Source organism: Bombina bombina, chromosome 7, assembly GCF_027579735.1.
Source record: "Bombina bombina isolate aBomBom1 chromosome 7, aBomBom1.pri, whole genome shotgun sequence".
Classification (NCBI taxonomy): Eukaryota; Metazoa; Chordata; class Amphibia; order Anura; family Bombinatoridae; genus Bombina; species Bombina bombina.
The window spans coordinates 349494089-349517509 of record NC_069505.1 but is presented as its reverse complement, the minus strand read 5'-3'; the positions used below and the strand labels follow the sequence as shown (position 1 = coordinate 349517509).

Genomic DNA, 23421 nt, shown 5'->3' with positions numbered 1-23421 from the left:
CTCCCTCCACCTTAGGGACTGTCTGCCATAAGTCCCGTGTGGTGGCGTCTATAGGAAACATTTTTCTAAAAATAGGAAGGGGAGAACGGCACACCTGGTCTATCCCATTCCTTATTAATAATTTCTGTAAACCTTTTAGGTATTGGAAAAACATCAGTACACACCGGCACTGCATAGTATTTATCCAGTCTACACAATTTCTCTGGCACTGCAATCGTATCACAGTCATTCAGAGCAGCTAAAACCTCCCTGAGCAACACGCGGAGGTGTTCAAGCTTAAATTTAAATGTAGAAATATCAGAGTCAGGTATCTTTCCTGAGTCAGATACATCACCCACAGACTGAAGCTCTCCTTCCTCAGCTTCTGCATATTGTGAGGCAGTATCAGACATGGTTCTTAAAGCGTCAGTATGCTCTGCATTTCGTCTAACCCCAGAGCTATCTCGCTTACCTCTAAATCCGCTGACAGTGTATTATCCATGACTGCCGCCATGTCTTGTAAAGTAAACACTATGGGCGCCCTGGATGTACTTGGCGCCACTTGAGCATGAGTCCCTTGAGCGGGAGTCAAAGGATCTGACACGTGGGGAGAGTTAGTCGGCATAACTTCCCCCTGGTCAGATTCCTCTGGTGATAAATTTTTTAAAGACATAATATGATCTTTATTGCTTAAAGTGAAATCAGTACATTTGGTACACATTCTAAGAGGGGGTTCCACCATGGCTTTTAAACATAATGAACAAGGAGTTTCCTCTATGTCAGACATGTTTATAGACTAGCAATGAGACTAGTAAGCTTGGAAAACACTTTGAATCAAGTTAACAAGCAAATATAATAAACGGTACTGTGCCTTTAAGAGAAACAAATTTTGTCAAAATTTGAAAAACAGTGAAAAAAGGCAGTAAATCAAACTAAATTTTTACAGTGTATGTAATAAGCTAACAGAGCATTGCACCCACTTGCAAATGGATGATTAACCCCTTAGATCAAAAAACGGATAAAAAAAACGATATAGACGTTTTTTAACAGTCACAATAAACTGCCACAGCCTGCTGTGGCCCTACCTTCCCCAATAAACGATTTTGGAAAGCCTTTGAGCCCTTCAGAGATGTCCTATAGTATTCAAGGAACTTCTGAGGGAAGCTGGATATCTCAGTCTGTAATTTTAACTGCGCAAAAAGCGCTAAAATAGGCCCCTCCCACTCATACTACAACAGTGGAAAGCCTCAGGAAACTGTTTCTAGGCAAAATTTAAGCCTGCCATGTGGAAAAAACTAGGCCCCAATAAAGTTTTGTCACCAAAGCATATATAAAAACGATTAAACATGCCAGCAAACGTTTTATATTGCAATTTTAAAAGGGTATTACCCCTGAGAGTAAGCATGATACCAGTCGCTATTAAATCACTGTATTCAGGCTTAACTTACATTAATCCGGTATCAGCAGCATTTTCTAGCATTTTCCATTTCTAGAAAAATTGTAACTGCACATACCTCATAGCAGAGTAACCTGCACACCATTCTCCCACTGAAGTTACCTCTCTCCTCAGACATATGTGAGAACAGCAATGGATCTTAGTTACAACCTGCTACGATCATAGAAACCTCAGGAAGATTCTTCTTCTATTTACTGCCTGGGATAAAATAGCACAACTCCGGTACTATTTAAAAATAACAAACTTTTGATTGAAGAAAAAAAACTAACTCTATTTCACCACTCTCTCTTACTACCTCCATGCTTGTTGAGAGTTGCAAGAGAATGACTGGGTATGGTAGTAAGGGGAGGAGCTATATAACAGCTCTGCTGTGGGTGTCCTCTTGCAACTTCCTGTTGGGAATGAGAATATCCCACAAGTAATGGATGATCCGTGGACTGCATACACCTTACAAGAGAAATGTATATACATTTCAAGGTATATTCACATATTCCTGACAGATATCAGTGTTACAATGTAACTATCGCTAATTTAAAAAAAACATGTAAACATTGGGTATTACTAAACTCAGGACAAAATTTAGAAACTATTTAGCATGGGTCAAAGTTAGAAAAAGTGTGTGTTTTTTTTTTATTTTTTCATCATATTTTATATTTTTCTTATAGTAAATTATAATTTATATTTAAATATAGATATAGATCTACAGGCCTTTATGTTGTAAGGAAGATAGCGATATAAGAATCCTCTAGTGCAGATTAGAAATATATTGAGGTATAAGATCGAGAATATTATCATAAAGTTTTATCATGTTATTATGAAATTAATAGTATGTATTAAGTAGGTATTTATTATTATGCTTTTAATTTGCTGTGGTCTTTTTGAAGCTAGAATAATGAATTGCTTTTTATGGAGTTAGAACATGAATTGCCTTTTAAGTTTTACATTTTTTTTCCATTGCAATTATTAATTTATGCTAGTTTTTATCTATTAGGATTAATGTAGAATAATTATTTGCTTTTTTGGAGCTAGAATACAAATTGCCTTTTAGGTTTTTATATTTTTCATTGCAAATTTTTACTTATTAATGTAGAATAATGATTTGTTCAAAACTTTTATTGCAAAATTATTGTATGTATTGATCTATGTTATTTGCTATTTTTTATGCAAGTATTATGTTATTTATATTGCAAAATTGAAGTAGATAGTAAGTATCCGTAAACGGATCAATGGACCAATGGATGTTTGGGTTTATTTGTGGGCGGAGCTTAACAGCAAGCCCGGCAATTTTTAAATAGTAACCGAAGCCTCAAAAACAGATTACACTGCCTGTTGAAAAAGTCTGCCCGTGAGCGGACGAAACGCGTTCAGGAGGAGGAGTAGGAGAGCAGTGCTGCAAAGTAAAGAGATCCGTTATTACAGGGAGAAAGGAGGGCTGAAACCTGAGCTCGGGATTACATATGTTAAGCCCTATCCATCCTTCCGCTATTACGTCCAAAAAGGATTTCCTATTGAGGCTTTTAACTTTTAATGTCTAGTAAGTGCAATATAGTGTGCATATGTGTGTTACCTAACTAAATTAATACCGTACTGGGTGCGCCTGTTCCCTACTTTCATTCACAGAATTTTGTATCCAGTGGACTGACAGGCTACAACAGTCCAAGAGAAATGCGGCACCAGACTCAGAGCGAGATTCTAAGGGATCATTACACACAGGAGTGTGTTAACCTATACGGGAAACATATAATCTAAGAAGGATAAAGTATGGATTTAGGCTTATATAGCCTTTAAAGTGTATTAATGGACTCATTTTGTATTACCAAATTGTATAACCAATACAATTTGCACTTCTCAATAGAAGTGCAAATTGTATTGGTTATATCTTGATATACATATACAAATATATGTGAAAAGGTCTTATAAAATCTGTTATAGTTAGGTATACTGTGAATATAGTTTCTATCTTACACTCCTTCAACCAGTGGAGTGCAGCTAAAAGTAAAAAAGTTTTTCAGTGAAATTATAAGAAATGATGAAAATAATGGTATCTTTAAAAAGACCATTTAATGTCGAGAAAAAACTGTATATAATATGTGTGGGTACAGTAAATGAGTAAGAGGAAAATTACAGCTAAACACAAACACTGCAGAAATGTAAAAATAGCCCTGGTCCTTAAAGGGACATGAAACCCAAAATGTTTCTTTCATGATTTAGACAGAGCATACAATTTTAAATAACTTTCCAATTTACTTATGTTATTTAATTTGCTTCCTTCTCTTGTTATCCTTTGCTTAAAGGTTTATCTAGGCAAGCTCAGGGGCAGCAGAGAACCTAGGTTCTAGTTGCTGATTGGTGGCTGCATATATATATACTGATTGTCATTGGCTCACTTATGTGTTCAGTTAGAAACCAGCAGTACATTGCTACTCCTTCAACAAATAATACCAAGAAAATTAAACAAATTAGAAAATATAAGTAATTTAGAAAGTTGTTTAAAATTGTATTCTCTATCTGAATCATGACATTTTTTGGGGGGTTTCATGTCCCTTTAAGGGTAAGAAAATTGAAAAATGGTCTGGTCCTTAAGGGGTTAAAGGGATACATACTAAACCCAATGTTTTTCTTTCGTGATTCAGATAGAGCATGCAATTTTAAGCAACTTTCGAATTTACTCCTATTATTAATTTCTCTTCGTTCTCTTAGCATCTTTATTTGAAACAGCAGGAATGAAAGTTTACGAGTCGGCCCATTTTTGGTTCATAAACATTGATAATAGAAGTAAATTAGAAAGTTGCTTGTTCTATCCAAATCATGAAAGAAAAAAATTGGGTTTAGTATCTCTTTAAGCCTTTTTCTATTACTGTTACTTACCATATCATGACAGCCGCCATTGTTTTCCAGGCACAGATCCACCATGTCACAGAAATACCCATCCCCAGCATATCCTCTTTTACATGTGCAGTCATTCTATTAGGAAAATATTAGACATGTTAATCACTTATTTAAAATAATATTGTAAGAAATCTCAAAACAAATGTTTTACTTAAATGTTTAAGTTGAAGTGGATTGTAACCCTATAAATGTTTTTTTTATTTAAAGGGCTTTCACCTATTTTTAGTGGGAACATTATAATATATAGAACTATTCTACACTAACAATATTGCAACTGCTATTGATTGTGAAAATGATGAGTTTCCTTTATAATCCAGTAGAATTACACAAAAGAATCCAGAATCTCCTTTACTACATCACCGAGGCACAACATGACGTTGAACAAACCTGTCTGATTATATTATTTTACATAATTACCCTCCTTAGAAACTCTTAATTTAATTGTTTCCTAACATCCCTTCCAAAAATCTAAAACAGTGCCACCTAGAGGCTCCAATGTTTCCTAACTTTATGTGGTTTACTTATATTTTTAATCTTATCCAATAATACCTACCCAACTATACTAAGAAATACCACAAAAAACGTGAAAGCTATATTACAAAAATACTATAACATCTAGTTCCTTATTTAATTCTTTAGGTTGTAGGGCCTCCAATTTATGTATCCAGAATGTTGTTCTCTATTTAATATTAATTCCCTATTACCTCCTCTTCTAGGTACATCTACATGATCAATTTTTTGCCATCTTAACTAGCTCTGGTTATGGTCTTCTTAGATAAAATGACTAGAGGTGGGGGCTATTATGTCCTAATAAATAATGTTAGATTTTTGTTGGTTAAGGTGCTCACATATTGTGGTCAATTCAGCAAAGCTTCAACTATGTAATTCTGTGTCAAATTTAGCACAAAATTCATACGCCAAAATTAACAATGTGAAAGGGGCGGAAGAGGGGCAGGAGCAGGTGGGAGCACTACACTACGTAAAAAATTTAGTGAGTGGGAAGGAGGGAGAGGGGGATAAGTGTTGGGAAAGGGATCTGGGAGGGGGAGGGTAATGAGGGGGGCAGCTACACTACAGAAAAAATATTTATTTATTTAAAAAAAAAAAAGCCTAATTTGCAGCAAACTGGGTACTGGCAGACAGCTGCCAGTACCTAAGATGGCGTCAAATAGGTAGAGTGGGGAGAGTTAGATAGCTGTTTGGGGGGGGGATCAGGGAGGTTTGGGGGTAAGGGGGGATCCTACACTGCAGAAAATATATATACAAAAATAAAAATATATATTTTTTAAAAATGTATTTTCATATTGGCAGACTTTCTGCCAGTACTTAAAGGGACATTGAACCCAAATTTTTTCTTTCGTGATTCAGATAGAGCATGCAATTTTAAGCAACTTTCTAATTTACTCCTATTGTAACATTTTCTTCATTCTCTTGGTATCTTTATTTGAAATGTAAGTTTAGATGCTGGCCCATTTTTGGTGAACACACTGTTGTTCTTGCTGATTGGTGGATAAATTCACCCACTAATAAACAAGTGCTTTCCATGGTTCTGAACCAAAAAAAATAGCTTAGATGCCTTCTTTTTCAAATAAAGAAAGCTAGAGAACGAATAAAAATTGATAATAGGAGTAAATTAGAAAGTTGCTTAAATTTGCATGCTCTATCTGAATCATGAAAGAAAAAAATTGGGTTCAGTGTCCCTTTAAGATGGGGGTGACCATTGGGGTGTGTGGGAAGGAAGATAGCTGTTTAAAAGGGTTCAGGGAGGGATCAGGGGGTGGGATGTGTCAGGTGGGAGGCTGATCTCTACACTTAAGCTAAAATAAGCCCTACAAGCTACCTTATTAACCCTTCACTGCTGGGTATAATACAAGTGTGGTGAACAAAGGAGATACCAGAGAAGAATTTACAACCATTTGTGCATTTGTAAATAATTTCATTGGTTAAAAGTTAACAATTTTTTTTTATTTGATTACATTTGGCGGTGAAATGGTGGCATGAAATATACCAAAATGGGCCTAGATCAATACTTTGGGTTGTCAACTAAAAAATATATATACAGGTAGCCCTCAGTTTACGCCAGGGTTAGGTTCCAAAAGGAATGGGTGTAAATCGAAACTGTTGTAAATTGAAACCCAGTTTATAATGTAAGTCAATGGGAAGTGAGGGAGATAGGTTCCAGGCCCCTCTCAAAATTGTCATAAGTAACACCTAATACATTATTTTTAAAGCTTTGAAATGAAGACTATAAATGCTAAACAGCATTATAAACCTAATAAAATAATCACACAACACAGAATATATAATTAAACTAAGTTAAATGAACAAAAACATTTGCTAAACAGCATTATAAACCTAATAAAATAATCACACAACACAGACTTCACTTGCATTTTTCTGCAAACAGTTCTATCTATGCATTCTAATCTGGACTGATTTATAGACAAGATCTTGTTCCTTTGAAATCTGCTCGATAGCGCAGGTCTGGTTAAACTGATTAATTTCAGCTTGCTTGGCTTTGCTGCAACACAAGCGGACAGCTCCACCTACTGGCTATTTTAATAAATGCACTGCTACTCAATGCTTTTCAATAGCAGTCACATGACTGGAAAAAAAGGTTGTTATTCTGAAACGGTGTAAATTGAACCGTTGTAAAACGAGGGCCACCTGTATATATATACGCATGTGAAGGGTTATTCAGGGATTCCTGACAGATATCAGTGTTACAATGTAACTATCGCTAATTTTGAAAAAACATGGTTTGGAAATAGCAAAGTGCAACATGTAAAACTCAGGACAAAATTTAGAAACTATTTAGCATGGGTGTTTTTTGGTGGTTGTAGATGCGTAACAGATTTTGGGGGTCAAAGGTAGAAAAAATGTTTTGTTTTTTATTTTTTCATCATATTTTATAAAAAAAAATTATAGTAAATTATAAGATATGATGAAAATAATTGTATATTTAGAAAGTTCATTTAATGGCGAAAAACTGTATATAATGTGTGGGTACAGTAAATGAGTAAGAGGAAAATTACAGCTAAACACAAACACTGCAGAAATGTAAAAACAGCCCTGGTCCTTAACGGTAAGAAAATGGAAAAATGGTCTGGTCACTAAGGTGTTAATATCTTTACATTTTCAATATATATATAAAAATGTAAATTTATCTAAGATTTATTGTTTGTTGTTGTATAAAATAGCTATTTCAAGGACACAACAAATAACCAATTAAATATTACCTAAACTGTTCTTATTAATGGACAAGAAAGAAATGCTGTAAGTAAAATGGGATACAGAGTAAAAACTCTATGAAAACATGAGTCATGTGATGAGGATCATACACACATCTGGGTAGATTATTTGATAAACAGTGAAATCCACGTCATCAATGCTTCATATTTGTCAACGGTACGATGCTCTTTGCATCCCACTTGACACGTATGAGTTTGACAGTTATTTGATAAATCAGGATGTCGAATGGAGCTTTGTGTCAGTGATGTACAGCAAGCATATTAAACACAGCGAATGTGGTCAGGTTGCCACATAGATAAATTGACTCCAATATAATAATGGAGTAAAAATTTGAGCACCCAAGAAATGGAAGACATCCTACATTCATTTTAGTGATATAAGTATTAATAGGTTCCAAATCATTCCTCATCAACATATCTCTTAAACTAATAAAGCGTCCTTATGTCATTATAGGATAATTGTGAAAGTACTCTATATGGGTGTTACAGTTCCTTAAAATGTGTCAATGCTTTCTGATAATGACTGAAAGAGAAAGAAAACCAATGGCACTACTTGTTCTGTCATAAACCTTTTTATCCCTTATCTGTAGTACTCTATGTATGTAGAGTTAATAAAGGGGATTATTAATACAAAGTATTTAAAAGAGGGAATGTATGTCCCCGTAAACAGAGGCACTTAGTCGGAGGGTCCCCTTGACCTATTGGGAGGAGCGAGGCTGTTACTGGGGAATAGGCGGGTCCAGTAGGAGGAAGTAAGGAATCGGTAAGGCGTTTTTGGCGGCTTTAGAGAAAAGATTGTGTGCAGAACAGTGGGATGATAGTTAGGTCTCACTTTTCCACCGAAAATTCCGGAATCTGGTTTCATTGCACGCTTCCCTCATGGATTTGGAGGACTTGGTGAGCAGGCTGTGGTTGGTGGCCGGAGACAAGGGCCCTGATTCGGTGCATGATCAACTGTCGGCTATACTGGGAGGAGAAATGGACCCACGCAGTGAGGTACAGCAGTCCTGACTTACGTGGCACTTCCGTCCTCTGGAACGGCTCAGTTCGGAGCAGCACATGGCGGGGGTGCCGTAGAAGTAGTCCCAGCAGAAATAGGAGAGGCAAGGCTAAGAAGGCATTGGCTACAGCGGTGAGAGCTAAGGAGGCAGGCAAGCAGAGGGAGGAGAGGCAGCCCCTTGAGGTGACGACTGAGGTCCACTCAGCCCATGCAGGGGTAGCAGGTGAGAGGGAGTTACCGGAGCAGTCACACAGTCTATTTGGGCCTGAGGAGGTGATACTGGCCTCTGCTAGCAGGAGGCATGATTTCCCTATTTTAGTTGAGGATCCAGTTAGGCAGTTAGGCCCCCCTGGAGCTAGGTTAGATCAAATGGAGGTGGATTTCATGATCATTGATTCATGGCCAGTGTCTAGGGAGGTGGATGATGTTAGGGCAAACCCTGTGGCCTCTGAGGCCACTAGAGGCTCTGTGCATGTTTCAGTAGCAGGACTGGCCATAAAGGGCTGAATAAGGTTCGCCATGCTCCTGCCCTTTCCAGTGGTAAAGGGGGTTCTAGAGCTGGTGGGTCTGGGGACAGAGTTCGGTGGATGTGGTCCTCTAGGGCAAAAAAGAGAGGTGCTGTGGGGAGGGGATCACGTGGGAGGAGTGCTCCTAGTATCTATTTGGATCCTGTTTTAATTGAGAACTTCCCTAGCTCCTCAGATGGTAAGGAGATGGTTCCTCCTTCCCCAGGAGTATAAGAACCCAGAGTGAGGTTGGGTTTATCTATAGGCAGGTTTAGTCAGGCACATCATCATGAAAATGTTGTTTTTGGGGACCATATTTCTAACACTGTTTTGTCTGGCACTAACGTTGATTTTCCTCTAGCAGGTTCGGTGGTAGCCCCTGGGGACGCATCTTTGGAGCAGCAAAGTGAGATGTGTCCTATTGATGGCGGAGAGGAGGACTCCTTCCCCTTGGTGGACTTCTGGATGGAGTCTATTCGACTAGAACCTGGGGATGGCCCGGTACCGGGCGAGGCCCACCACTCCATGGTAGCGGTAGGTGGTTGTGGAAAATGTCTAGGGGCAGAATAAGTTCTGGTGCAGGGACAAGGGCAGCTACTAGGCCTATGGGCGGTAGTCTGGATAGAATGTATTTTGCAGGCAATCATTTTACGGCCAATAGGGCCAGTTTGGGCAAGGGAGCCATTAGGGGAAGTGAGGGGATCCAGGAAATGCCTTTAGATTTGAATACACCTGGCCCAAAGAGAGCGAAGGGTTTGGTGTGTGATATTTTGCCAGTACAGGCTCTGGAGCCAGCCCTAAGGGGACACCGTACTTTCCGTGGGGATAATCGTCCCAATGTTTTACAGGTTCCTCGGGGTAGTCCCCGTTCTGACGGCGGACCTTCAGCATCTGTGGGAGCAGTGCATTCGCAGACAAGCCTACAGGACGTGGCAGCAGTGGCAGGTGATATGACCCACCGGTCGATGTCTGAAGGTGTTTTAGGCGGTATGAATGATGGGTCGGGGGGCAATAGAGTTTCTGTTAATTTATTAGAAAGTTTAAGGGATCTGTTAAGGAAGATTGAGGCCTCCGTGTCTTATGAGGCACCTCAACCCACAGTGGCTTGTGCATGGGCACCTGTGTCAGCTTCCACACCACCGGTTTCCCAGGCGGGAGCTCCGGTGGTCTTTCCGGGGGGTGGCGTACTTGATGTGAGTGTTACCCCTACCTGTCAGAATAGTACACAAGTGGGGTCAAGAGTTTTTACGGGCATCGTTCCCAAGATCAGGATATCGGATAACGCTATGTCAAGGTCATGCCTCTGCTCTATAGGTCCGTTGGGGCTACACTAAGGAGTCAAGGGGAAAAAATCTATAAAAGGGAATATATAGAGCTGTTTTCCTTGCTGCCTTTGGAGCAGACCTTTGAGGTACCTGATGATGCTAAGAAGGAGGCTAGTAAGAAAGAGGAGGATGAGCGCAAAAAGAGGTACCAGAAGTTTCCTCGAATCTTTACCAACTGGTTCTAGGCATTTGTTATATACGCCAGTGTGATGGTGGATAGATTTTCGGAACAAGGGGCTCCGTTGTTTTGTTACATCGACGAGATCACAACTCCTCGACAGATGGATGGTGGTATGGCTTGGTGGACATATGAGAAGCCTTTTTCATCAACGTCTCGCCATCAAGCCCGACATAAAATGGGATGACCGTGACATGGGTCTATGGTTGAAAGTAATGACTCCTTTGAGGGCTTCACAGCCCTTTCGGTCCGCGGCCAGCAGATCAGCTAGAGCCAGTTCACCGGCAGCAGGCTGTAAGGGTTTCTGTTTTGCATTTAATGAGGGTCAATGCAAATGGGGCAATACCTGCAAATTTAGGCACGAATGTTCAGGTTGTGGAGGCAACCATTCATTTGCCAAGGGTTTTAAAAAAGGAAAAGGCCCTGGGAAGTCCGATTTACTTGAAAAAGGGGGATGTCCCCAGTCAGGGTTGAAAGAATGGATCATTGGTTAGATCGCTACACCAATAAAAGGGGTTGTTGGGAAAAGGCAGCCGCTTTGCTTCACCGTTTTGAGTTTGGTTTAATTATACCCTCGGTTGGGGGGTTGGAGTTTTTTTGGGGCAATTTGAAGTCCGCTAGGGACTGGCCTCAGTATTACGTTATCTAGCGTGACATTATGTGAAGCTGTGCAATACATGAAACAAACACACTTCATAGATAACATATATAACATACTAGTTTTTAAAATATAAATACGTTTCTTATTGACATGCAAAGTTGGATGAGGTTTTTACGCAATCTCGGGTGCGCCATGTTGATTAAGACGTCACATGCAAAGCTGTAAAATCTGTCCTTTGATTGGATGACCTTTTTACGCAATCTCGTGATGTGCCATGTTGCTTAAGACGTCACATGTGAAGGTGTTAAATCCGTCTGATTGGATTACGTTCTCCCGCTATATTTTAATTTCCACGTAACCCACGTTTGTGAATGAGAACACAAGTTTAAAACCACAACTTTCTTGGATTATTGATTGGGTTAATCATGTATATTGTTGAACCATAGCTGATAAAGAACACAAAAATATCTTTTGATGGCTGTCTCGTTGAAGAAACAAATGAAGGCAATATGTTTTTCATGCTGAATAAATTTTGAGGCAAGTGCAAATCCATGAATATACTCTGTCACGGATACCAGATGGCTAAGGCTACCCCCCACCCCCCTACAACCTCACCCCTGTTGTTTTTCAGTGGTTTTGGGCTCCTCAGAGCAACACCATCTCTGGAAGCTGTTTGTTTGCTTTGTTTTGGCTTGTTTTGTCTTCAGAGAAGAGATGGGGTATGACCAGGAAAACCCGGCTAGGCTGGACGGGCTCCTGGAACTCCCGGTCGGCCGCCTCACAACGGACACCCGCCTAACCCCTCTCAGGCTGACCAGGCTCCTGGAACTCCCGGTCGGCCACAGGACAGCAGAACACCCGCTAACTTTAACCTAGGTAGCTCCAGCAACCATGTGCCCCAGAACTCCGCTCTTTTGGGGATTAGTAGCCCCTGGGGAGTACAAGGGGTGGGGGAATTGCTGGAGGGGAGCTCCTTTGGGAACCGGGGGTTTTGGACACCCCTAACCCCATAACTTCAACGGACTGTAACTCCAGTCCCCAGTAACAAATCATGCTGATTTTTGGACTGTGAAATCTGGGGACTGAGAGCTTTAAGCCTGGAAGTGCTGGAGGGGCGGGAATGGCGGGAAAATTGTGGGATTGTCCTTTGTGTTATCAAGATGAGCTCTGTGTATAAAAGGAGTGTATGTTTTACAATAAAATCAGTTCCTGTCTAACCTGAAGGCTAGTCTTGTCTAGTTATTTGGGTTGGCCCCAGCTAAAATCACTTTTCCTGGGCTACATAGCAGCCTGTTCCAGGCAGAGGAAGGACACTCTGGCAGAGCTACCTGGTCTGGTAGCTGGAGTCTGCCACAGGGTGGGACCCTGAGTACTGGTGCTGTCAGGCATCAGGGGTGGCTACAGGCTGTGGTCACTTGCCAGCTACATAGCTGCAGTCAGCAGGGAGAAAGCAGGACCCCTTTTGGTGGAGCTACCCAGTCGGGGGTATCCGTCACATACTCCATCTTATTTAATATGTTTGTCAACGATATTTTCAATTTACAAAATAATTAATGTGTTGTATTGAATTTTCTACATATATAATTCCTAAAGATGCACTTTTGTATTTGAATAACATAATCAATAAGCATTGACCTTTATCATATGATAAATATATGAGATATCTACTTATTCTTGATGTTATGTCCTGATATTTTTTCTTAATGTAAATGCTCAGTATCGTGTCATGTATGGCTTCCACATTGTTGATCTTTAAATATAATCCTGTGAGCATATATTTCTAATGTAACTCTTAAAAGGACATGAAACCAGAATTTTTTTTTTATTTCACATACATTTTTAACCCGGTGTGCAATTATCTTCTATTCTCAAATGTGCTTCAGTCTCTTGGTATAATGTGTTGAATGAGCATCAATACACTACTATATTTTAAGTAAACACATGGGTGAGTCAATGACAATCGGAAGGTATATGCAGCCACCAATCAGCAGAGCAGTCCTAGATAAACCTTTCTGCAAAGGATAACAATATAACGAGTCAAAGAATGTGAGCAAGTGTTTGGGAGAAACTTATGAAAGAGGTAGGATTGGGCATAATGGCTGGTTCTTTTCATTCTTTGCCTTTCTCTGGTTTACGGATATCTCCTTTGGGTGTGGTCCGGAAACAGGAGCCGTGAAAATTCTGGCTTATCCATAATTTATAGTATCTAAAGGGGAATTCAGTCAACGACGGTATTCCTCCCGAATTGGTTTCGGTAAAATATACTTCTTTCCATAATGTAATTGATTTGGTATGGTCGGCCGGGAGACGCGCTTTATTGACAAAGGTGGACATTGAGGCGGGCTTCCGGTTAATACCAGTCCACCCGATTTCACATAGGTTATTAGGTTGTTGTTTCAAGGGTTGCTTCTTTGTTGACCTCTGCCTCCCGATGGGGTGTTCTCTTGTTCGCTATTCGAGAGCTTTAGCACCTTCTTGGAGTGGGTCGTCAAAGAACTATCAGGTCTGTCATCTGTTGTCCATTACTTGGACTACTTTTTGTTTGTGGGCCCTTCGGGCAGGACGGCATGCAAAATGTTGAAAGATAAGTTTTATCGCAGGGCCAAGGATTTTGGAGTACCAATAGCGTTTGAGAAGTCTTAAGGTCCAGTTACGGTCTTAAAGTTTCTTGGGTATTACCATAGATTTGGACAGCATGGAATGCAGACTCCCGGAGGACAAAGTGGAGGATTTTATTTGAGTTATAGTAAATTTTCTCTCCGTATCGAAGGTAAAATTGGTTGAGATGCAGTCTTTACTTGGAAAATAAAATTTTGACTGCAGGATCATTCCGGTGGGTAGGGTTTTTTTGATGAAGGCTCTCCCTCGCTACTGCGGGCATTTGATTGCCTCATCATTTTATCAGGCTGACTGGTCCCAATTAAGAAGGACCTGGGAGTGTGGAATGTTTTTCTTGAAAGTTTTAATGGTCTGCTTTAATTCAGGCCCCGCGTGCATCTGCTGGTGAGCTGGGTCTGGTTACAGATGCTGCTGGGAGCAAGGGTTTCGGTGCTATTTTTGGAAATGAGTGGTGTGCTTCGGAATGGCCCGAGGCTTGGAAGGAAAGTGATTTGGTTAAAAATGTGGTGTTTTTTGGAGCTCTTTCCAATTCTGGTGTGCCTTTTGTGTGGAGTTCTGATTTGCAGGATAGGTCAGTCTTGTTCTCCACTGATAACTTGGGAGTGGTATCGGCTATTAATTGTTTACGCTCCTCTTCCCCTCCAGTAATCCGTTTGTTGAGAGTTTTGTTCTGCAATGTATGAGATTGAATGTGTTGGTTAGGGCCCAACATTTACCAGGAGTGCAAAACTCAATTGCCGAAGCGCTTTCTGGTTTACAGTGGAGGCATTTTCAAGACCTGTCTCCGCTGGCAGACAGCATGGGGAAGGATGTCCCGGAAGCATTGTGGACCCTTGTTACGGAGGACTTGCCAATCTGGTAAGATCTTTCTTGGCCCCGAGTTTGTGGAAAGCCTATTCTAAGGTTTGGTCAGCCTGGGAGGAATTGCTTTTAAATCAAAGGATTGTAGAGGGAGACCCAGCTTGCCAGAGGGTGCTGCTGGATTGGATAAGGAAGGAAGCTTGGAAACCTGTCTCCCTCGTCAGTAGACAAACATATGGCCGCCCTGTCATTCCGTTTCAAGTTGATTAATGTAGTCGACCTTACAAAATCCTTTTGTGTTCGTCAGATTGTTATAGGGCTCAAGAAGAACAGGTGTAAGGGCGACAGCGGTCACCTGGTTTCTTTTTACTTATTGACTAAATTATGGGATGTGTTGGGAGTGGTGTGTACATCACCATACAAAGTGGTGCTTTTTCGGACGGCTTTTGCTTTAGCCTTTTTCTGTGCTTTTCGCATTTCAGAGTGGAGTAGATAGCAGGGAGCTCATGCTTGTTTGGGTTTATCCGATGTAGTGGTTACAGGCACACAGGTGTCCATCTTCTTGCAAAAAATCCAAGACGGATCAGTTGGGTAGAGGTGCATCCATGTTGTTGTTCCCTACAGGGATGGATATATGCCTGTGCCTTGCACTGAGAAGGTTTCTGAGACATAGGCCTTTCATGGGGGGTTCATTGCTGGTGCATGACAATGGCAGGGCTCTTTCTCAGTTTCAGTTTAGGGCGGTTTTGGGGAGGGCCCTTGTGAATTTGGGTTTGGATCCTAGAGAATTCAGTACTCACTCATTTTGGATTGGGGCAGCCACGGAAGCTGCGACATTGGGTCTGAGTGAGGATGTCATCAGGGGTGTTGGGAGATGGCGGTCTAATTGTTTTCGTTCCTATGTTCATCCACAGTTGCAGGTTTAATAGAAATGGTTTAAGTGTTTCTCTGCTCTTTTCCAGATCCAATTCATGTTCGGGTGTTGGGCCACTTTTTTGTTTACTGGGCGAAGAGAATGGCGTACAGCTTGGTTTTTAGCAAAGACAAGGCTTTGTTTCATTGGTTTGGAATACGGGGCCTTCGTTGGGACCAGCTTTTGTTTACTGTGGTGGATAATGTGAGACTTTTTCCCTCTCCAAATCCTCTGGTTGTTCATGCTGCTGGTCCCATGATCTGGGATTTTTGCCTCAGAAGGAGCTTGTGAGGCGGATTAAGAAGGATTGTGCGAGGTTGAAGGTTTTATTTCCCAAATAGTTGATTGTGTGGTCCAATATAGTTCCATGTTTGATCTGGCAGGCAGCCTGGGACCATTATCGCTTTCTGAAGAGACTAGGGGGTGAGGTGGTTTATCATGATGATTTGGAAGATGTTGGGAACCGTGAGTTTTATTTGGTTGATGGTGTGCATTTTAATTCATTTCGGCTGCGCTCTTCTTTCTAAATATTCAGGAGAAACTAAAATTATTGCTGTGAAGGGTGGCGGAACTGGCAGAATTTGTGCTCCCAGTTTTGTGGCGGGTGTGCTAGTCATCAATAATTTTCAGACCATGGCAAAAACCAGGGGTTCCCTTGGAGCTGAGTAGAAGATCAAAAGAAGTAACGGACTTAGCTCCTTGCTATCTCCTGTTTGAATTTAAGGATGGCCTGGTCAAATAAAGTTATAAATCTTGAAAGTTTAAAGATTAAATTACATTGGAGCTAGCACAAAAACTGAAGGTTGGTTGATTTGCAAAAAGTTAAGGCTGTTTCTTAACAGTGGTTATTTATAAATAAAACAAAAAAGGGTTATGACCCTATAGGGGCGCTAAATACAGGGCTCAGTGTATAGGCAACCTCTCGAGAGCGATAGTGTCTCTTTAATACCCAAGCCAAACAATCAGCCAAGATAAAAAGTTCTTTTGGTATAATCACCCGTCTCAATGACAGTCCTTTAAGATTTTATGGTGATCAAGAGAAATATGAATATGATGAATGAACAGGAGTTCGTGGGTGAAAGGCAGCAATCAATCAGCTGACGTCGCATTTGTTATCATGTGCGTGAATACTATTGAGAAATTTTCCGAGCCCATCAGCCGTTATAGTCATCAGTAACGTAGTTAGACTATCCTACCACACATATCACAGATTGGACTATCTCTAATTGAGGGTGTGTCCCTTACTTCCACGTAGGACATAGGTAGGTGTGGATAGTCAACAAAACTTCTCATTGGTGGTCTTAACGACGCACACTAGCCAATCAAAATCGCAATCGATCAGCATCCGACTTCACAATATGACAGCGTGTTTTTTGACAATACGTTTGCTATTCAAGTTATCTTAAACATGATCATATCAGCACACGATTCACAATTTATAGGATTACGCACAAATGTTGCCAGAATGATTAGCCCTGATATTTTTGTGCAATGTCATTTAGTCTGTGTAGTTTTTAGCTTATGTCAGGGTCAAAGTTTGTATAGCCAATTGAAGTGTACAGTAAATAGAGCTTAAGTATAGTGTTGTTTACACTTGAAAGAGACATTTATATAACAATTCACACATTGAGAACACACACACACACATATATATATATATATATATATATATATATATATATATATAAACATTAGTACACATACTCGTCAAATAGACACCTAGTACCAGGAATTCAGGTGTTACAACTTAATTACTAACCAGGCAAAGGGCTAAGTGATTGGCTTGTTTGTTGTGTGTGGGGGGGGTCCATTACCTTTGGGTGTAGGTAGCGTAGCCTTATTTAAGGGTTGATTTTGTATCACAGTACATGCCTGATGAAACGGAGTTAACCGCGAAACGCGTTGTATGACTTGTTTGTGCACATAACAGCATGAGTTGTTGTTTTTAATATTGTTTTTATCTTTATGTTAAAACATATTTTTAATTATATATTCTCTCTGCTGAGTACATTATTCTACGCTTCCTTGGGGCACAGCCTCTCCTGGGAATCCAGTAACTGCCTGTATCAGCTAGCTGGTCTGCTGTTGAAAACCAGCCTGCATCTATTGGCACATTGGAGTGCCTTCAAAGAATGTGAGTACCCTGTACTATCCTTGTGCTTTTCTACAGTTGTTGATTGATTCACACATACGGCGCCTCTCTTCTTTTCTTGTTGTTATTTATAAATGTTATTTATTATTATGTGTTATTTAATAAACAGGCTGTGGCCAGCTTTTTATACCACAATTTCAAGTTCTGTCTTTATTCATCTATGTGAAAGGTTATATTATCAGGTTTTTTTAAGAGCCGGTGATTGGACGACTAAATGTGTCATGTATGTGCCCCGCAAACGGAGGCACTTAGTAGGAGGGGCCCCTTGACATATTGGGAGAAGCGAGGCTGTTACTGTGGAATTGGCGGGTCAAGTAGGAGGAGGTAAGAAAGGGGTATGGTTTTTTTTGGCACCAATAGAGAAAAGTTTGTGTGCACAGAACTGTGGGACAATAGTAAGGTCTCACTTTTCCCTCCCTCCCTCCCTCCCTCCCTCCCTCCCTGAGTTTTTTTATTTTATGTTTGTCACAGCATTGGGGGGTGCTAGTCATCAATAATTTTCAGACCATGGCAAAAAGCGGGGTTTTTGGTAGCCTTCCCAAGGGGTGGGAGAGCTGGGTAATTAGCTACTTGGGCATGGTGTCCCTTGGAGCTGAGTAGAAGATCAAAAGATGTAACGGACTTAGCTTCTTGCTATGTCCAGCTGGAATTTAAGGACGACCTGGTCAAATAAAGTTGTTAATCTTGAAAGTTTAAAGATTAAATTATATTGGGGCTAGCACAAAAACTGAAGGTTGGTTGATTTGCAAAAAAGTTTAAGCTGTTTCTTAACTGTGGGTATATATAAATGTTATTTATTATTGATTGTGGCCAGATTTTTATACCACAATTTCAAGTCTCTGTCTTTATTTATCTATGTGAAAGGTTATATTATCAGGTTTATTAAGAGCCGGTGATTGGACGACCCAATGGGTCAAGGACCAACTCTTGAAAGAATTACACTAATAGCACTCATAGGTTATTAGAAAACATTATTCAGCTACATAGCTGATTCAAGAGCATATTTAAAAACTTAGGTACCTCCCGTAGTGTGATATAGTTATAATGGTGGAGTGAGTTGCTAACCGTTTGATATTAATAGCTTCAAATTAACTCTGCAGTACCCAGCACACAAGGTCTATAGCTGGTTAATTTGCAATTGGATATACTCTAAACTGCAATATGAGATGCATCTGGTTCCCATTATAATGTCAATAGTATGTGCTTATACATCATTATCCATATTTAAGTTCTCAAATACATAGAGAGGTTTAGTGGTCAGCATACATACTTTGAACAAATGATAACTTTACTGATTATAATATACCTTTACAGTACCATAGATAGCTTGTACATTGTGAGAAGTTAAGTCGCTTATACACAATCATATATGTGCCTAAATAAAAGGCTTAAACAAAGCGTTCAAAAACGTTTGTATGATAATACCTTGAATTTATTGGGTGTATGGATAACCAGTGGAGGCTTCTCCATTTGTTCACATTCGCACGTGAACCCCCATTCAGAAGAAGAGAAGAAGAAAAAAATTCTGAAGAAAATATAATTTTTCCAATAGCCCCCCTATTGGAAAAATTATATTTAATTTATACCCCAAAAAAGTTAAAGCAAAACTGTTTTTTGTTGTTAAATTATATTTTTTTAATGTTTCCACAATTCCACTGTTTTTTTTTTAATTTAACCGCACGTGCGGTAGAGCCTACATGCCTGTCTCATTAGCTGCCTGTATATTTTCATGCAGACCACTCCCACTCTCCACCCCATCCCTATACTGGCTTAATCGCACAGTTCAGCCTGTGCTAGTGAGCCAGTGAGGTGGTTTGGATACGCCATCACTGATCACGTGATGATCAGTCAGCTCCAGAGTCCAGCTCCGCCTCCACCCACTCTCTTTGAGGTGACTGCGAGTGGGCACAGTGTGCTGTGAGGAAGAAATGAGCAATGACAATTGATGTTCAGCCAGCATGGGGACACGTGCCATGTGTTGGTGGGGACTGGTTGCGAAGCAGCAGACAGAGGACAGGCAAATCCTGCAGCCCTAACAATAGCAGCAGATACACCATCCTTCTGTGACCCAACTGGATTACTAAGGTACAGTACAGAACTTATTTCATTTTTATGATGGTGCCTGGTGCGTGGTCTAGAGGAGAGAGTGCTAACTAGCTAGTGTTTTAAAGCAGGAGTAAGGTAGGCAGGACAGGCAACTGCTTTGCACAGGTGTGTTCTAACTTTTTTGATTTTAAAACTTTGATCTATGCCTGTATACTGCACAGCCCAAAGCCGGGCTACTTCCTTAGTCTGGAGGAGCTTGAACTCTGCCTATGATATGGCTCCTGCAGGAGGAACTGCCATAGAGTATATATTTTCCCTGGTTGGGTGCACCAGGCCAGCTGGGTCTGGTTTTGTGGCTGTGTCAGTGGTAAAAGGGACTGGGAGGAACGTTATCTGCACACTGTTTGCACTATGACACTGCTCTGTTGTCATACTAACAGGCAGGCAATGTCACAAACACAGGCAGCATGCTGTGAGGGAGGCTGGCTGATGTAGAGTAAAAAAATAGATAATGGCTGCACCGGAGGATCCAGGAGGCTTTTCATTAACAGTTTTAGAGCCTTGTGACTCCACTGTTTGTTTTTACTACACAAGCCATGTGCGGGGGTTAGGTGAGGGGGTCAGATCTGTTTAATGGTTATGTAAGACTACAGCGATACAAAGGGGCTAGCTGGCTGCAAATACAAGTGAGTGAGAAATCCCTGACCCTGTGTGCACTGTGTGAGCTGTATAAATGTAAATCACTAACATATTTTTAAAAGCTAATCTCCCTCCCCCAGTGTGACTTGAAGCTTCAGTGTATAACCAGCATTCTGCTTCCCCTAGATTTACTGCACGGTTCTCCCACTGTAAAATCAACTAACAAAAAGCACCAGTGCTCTGAACAGTTCTATAACAGTTACTCTGCTAGTACTAAAGCTCTTTAATTTTGCATATTGAAATTCTGCATTGTACTTATTTTGCGTTATTAAAAATATATATATGATGTCATCTTAAAATGTAAGATAAATATTTCTCCTTTCACAACCTCCATTTTATATGCATATATCTGCCTGTTTTCTAATGGTTTTAATAAGCTATGTTTCCTTTAGCTTGGCATTTTCACCCTGCTTCTCTTTCATGATTCAGAATAAAATTTTAAACAACTTTCCGATTTAGTTCTATTATCTAATTTGATTCCTTCTCTTGTTATCCTTTGCTGAAAGGTTTATCTAGGCAAGTTCAGGAGCAGCAGAGAACCTAGGTTCTAGCTGGCTGCATATATATATATAACAGAATTTATGCTTACCTGATAAATTACTTTCTCCAACGGTGTGTCCGGTCCACGGCGTCATCCTTACTTGTGGGATATTCTCTTCCCCAACAGGAAATGGCAAAGAGTCCCAGCAAAGCTGGCCATATAGTCCCTCCTAGGCTCCGCCCACCCCAGTCATTCGACCGACGGACAGGAGGAAATATACATAGGAGAAACCATATGGTACCGTGGTGACTGTAGTTAGAGAAAATAATTCATCAGACCTGATTAGAAAACCAGGGCGGGCCGTGGACCGGACACACCGTTGGAGAAAGTAATTTATCAGGTAAGCATAAATTCTGTTTTCTCCAACATCGGTGTGTCCGGTCCACGGCGTCATCCTTACTTGTGGGAACCAATACCAAAGCTTTAGGACACGGATGAAGGGAGGGAGCAAATCAGGTCACCTAAATGGAAGGCACCACGGCTTGCAAAACCTTTCTCCCAAAAATAGCCTCCGAAGAAGCAAAAGTATCAAATTTGTAAAATTTGGCAAAAGTGTGCAGTGAAGACCAAGTCGCTGCCTTACATATCTGGTCAACAGAAGCCTCGTTCTTGAAGGCCCATGTGGAAGCCACAGCCCTAGTGGAGTGAGCTGTGATTCTTTCAGGAGGCTGCCGTCCGGCAGTCTCATAAGCCAATCGGATGATGCTCTTAAGCCAAAAGGAAAGAGAGGTAGAAGTCGCTTTTTGACCTCTCCTTTTACCAGAATAAACAACAAACAAGGAGGATGTTTGTCTGAAATCCTTAGTAGCCTCTAAATAGAATTTTAGAGCACGGACTACGTCCAAATTGTGTAACAAACGTTCCTTCTTTGAAACTGGATTCGGACACAAAGAAGGTACAACTATCTCCTGGTTAATATTTTTGTTAGAAACAACTTTAGGAAGAAAACCAGGCTTAGTACGCAAAACCACCTTATCTGCATGGAACACCAGATAGGGCGGAGAACACTGCAGAGCAGATAACTCTGAAACTCTTCTAGCAGAAGAAATAGCAACCAAAAACAAAACTTTCCAAGATAGTAACTTAATATCTATGGAATGTAAAGGTTCAAACGGAACCCCTTGAAGAACTGAAAGAACTAGATTTAGACTCCAGGGAGGAGTCAGAGGTCTGTAAACAGGCTTGATCCTAACCAGAGCCTGAACAAATGCTTGAACATCTGGCACAGCTGCCAGTCTTTTGTGCAGTAAAACAGATAAAGCAGAGATCTGTCCCTTTAGAGAACTTGCAGATAATCCTTTCTCCAAACCTTCTTGTAGAAAGGATAGAATCTTAGGAATTTTTATCTTGTTCCATGGAAATCCTTTGGATTCACACCAACAGATATATTTTTTCCATATTTTATGGTAAATTTTTTCTAGTTACAGGCTTTCTAGCCTGAATCAGAGTATCTATTACAGAATCTGAAAACCCACGCTTTGATAAAATCAAGCATTCAATCTCCAAGCCGTCAGTTGGAGGGAAACCAGATTCGGATGTTCGAAAGGACCCTGAACAAGAAGGTCCTGTCTCAAAGGTAGCTTCCATGGTGAAGCCGATGACATATTCACCAGGTCTGCATACCAAGTCCTGCGTGGCCACGCAGGAGCTATCAAGATCACCGAGGCCCTCTTCTGATTGATCCTGGCTACCAGCCTGGGAATGAGAGGAAACGGTGGGAATACATAAGCTAGGTTGAAGGTCCAAGGTGCTACTAGTGCATCTACTAGGGTCGCCTTGGGATCTCTGGATCTGGACCCGTAGCAAGGAACCTTGAAGTTCTGACGAGACGACATCAGATCCATGTCTGGAATGCCCCATAATTGAGTTATTTGGGCAAAGATTTCCGGATGGAGTTCCCACTCCCCCGGATGGAATGTCTGACGACTCAGAAAATCCGCTTCCCAATTTTCCACTCCTGGGATGTGGATCGCAGACAAGTGGCAGGAGTGATCCTCTGCCCATTGAATTATTTTGGTCACTTCTTTCATCGCCAGGGAACTCCTTGTTCCCCCCTGATGATTGATATATGCAACGGTCGTCATGTTGTCTGATTGGAACCTTATGAATTTGGCCTTTGCAAGTTGAGGCCAAGCTCTGAGAGCATTGAATATCGCTCTCAGTTCCAGAATGTTTATCGGGAGAAAAGACTCTTCCCGAGACCATAGACCCTGAGCTTTCAGGGATTCCCAGACCGCGCCCCAGCCCACTAGACTGGCGTCGGTCGTGACAATGACCCACTCTGGTCTGCGGAAGCTCATTCCCTGGGACAGATTGTCCAGGGTCAGCCACCAACGGAGTGAATCTCTGGTCTTTTGATCTACTTGAATCATCAGAGAAAAGTCTGTATAATCCCCATTCCACTGTTTGAGCATGCACAGTTGTAATGGTCTTAGATGAATTCGTGCAAAAGGAACTATGTCCAT

The 23421-nt window shown here is 40.9% G+C and overlaps 1 protein-coding gene across 1 annotated transcript in view; it reads right to left on the bottom strand.

Annotated features, from left to right (window-relative positions):
- STAB1 (stabilin 1) overlaps window positions 1-23421 on the bottom strand; it is a 1127460-nt gene that overhangs the window by 618657 nt on the left and 485382 nt on the right. Inside the window, exon 26 of the mRNA XM_053721023.1 lies at window positions 4304-4399. Coding sequence (XP_053576998.1) covers window positions 4304-4399 — 96 coding nt within the window. The remainder of the gene's footprint in view (window positions 1-4303; window positions 4400-23421) is intronic.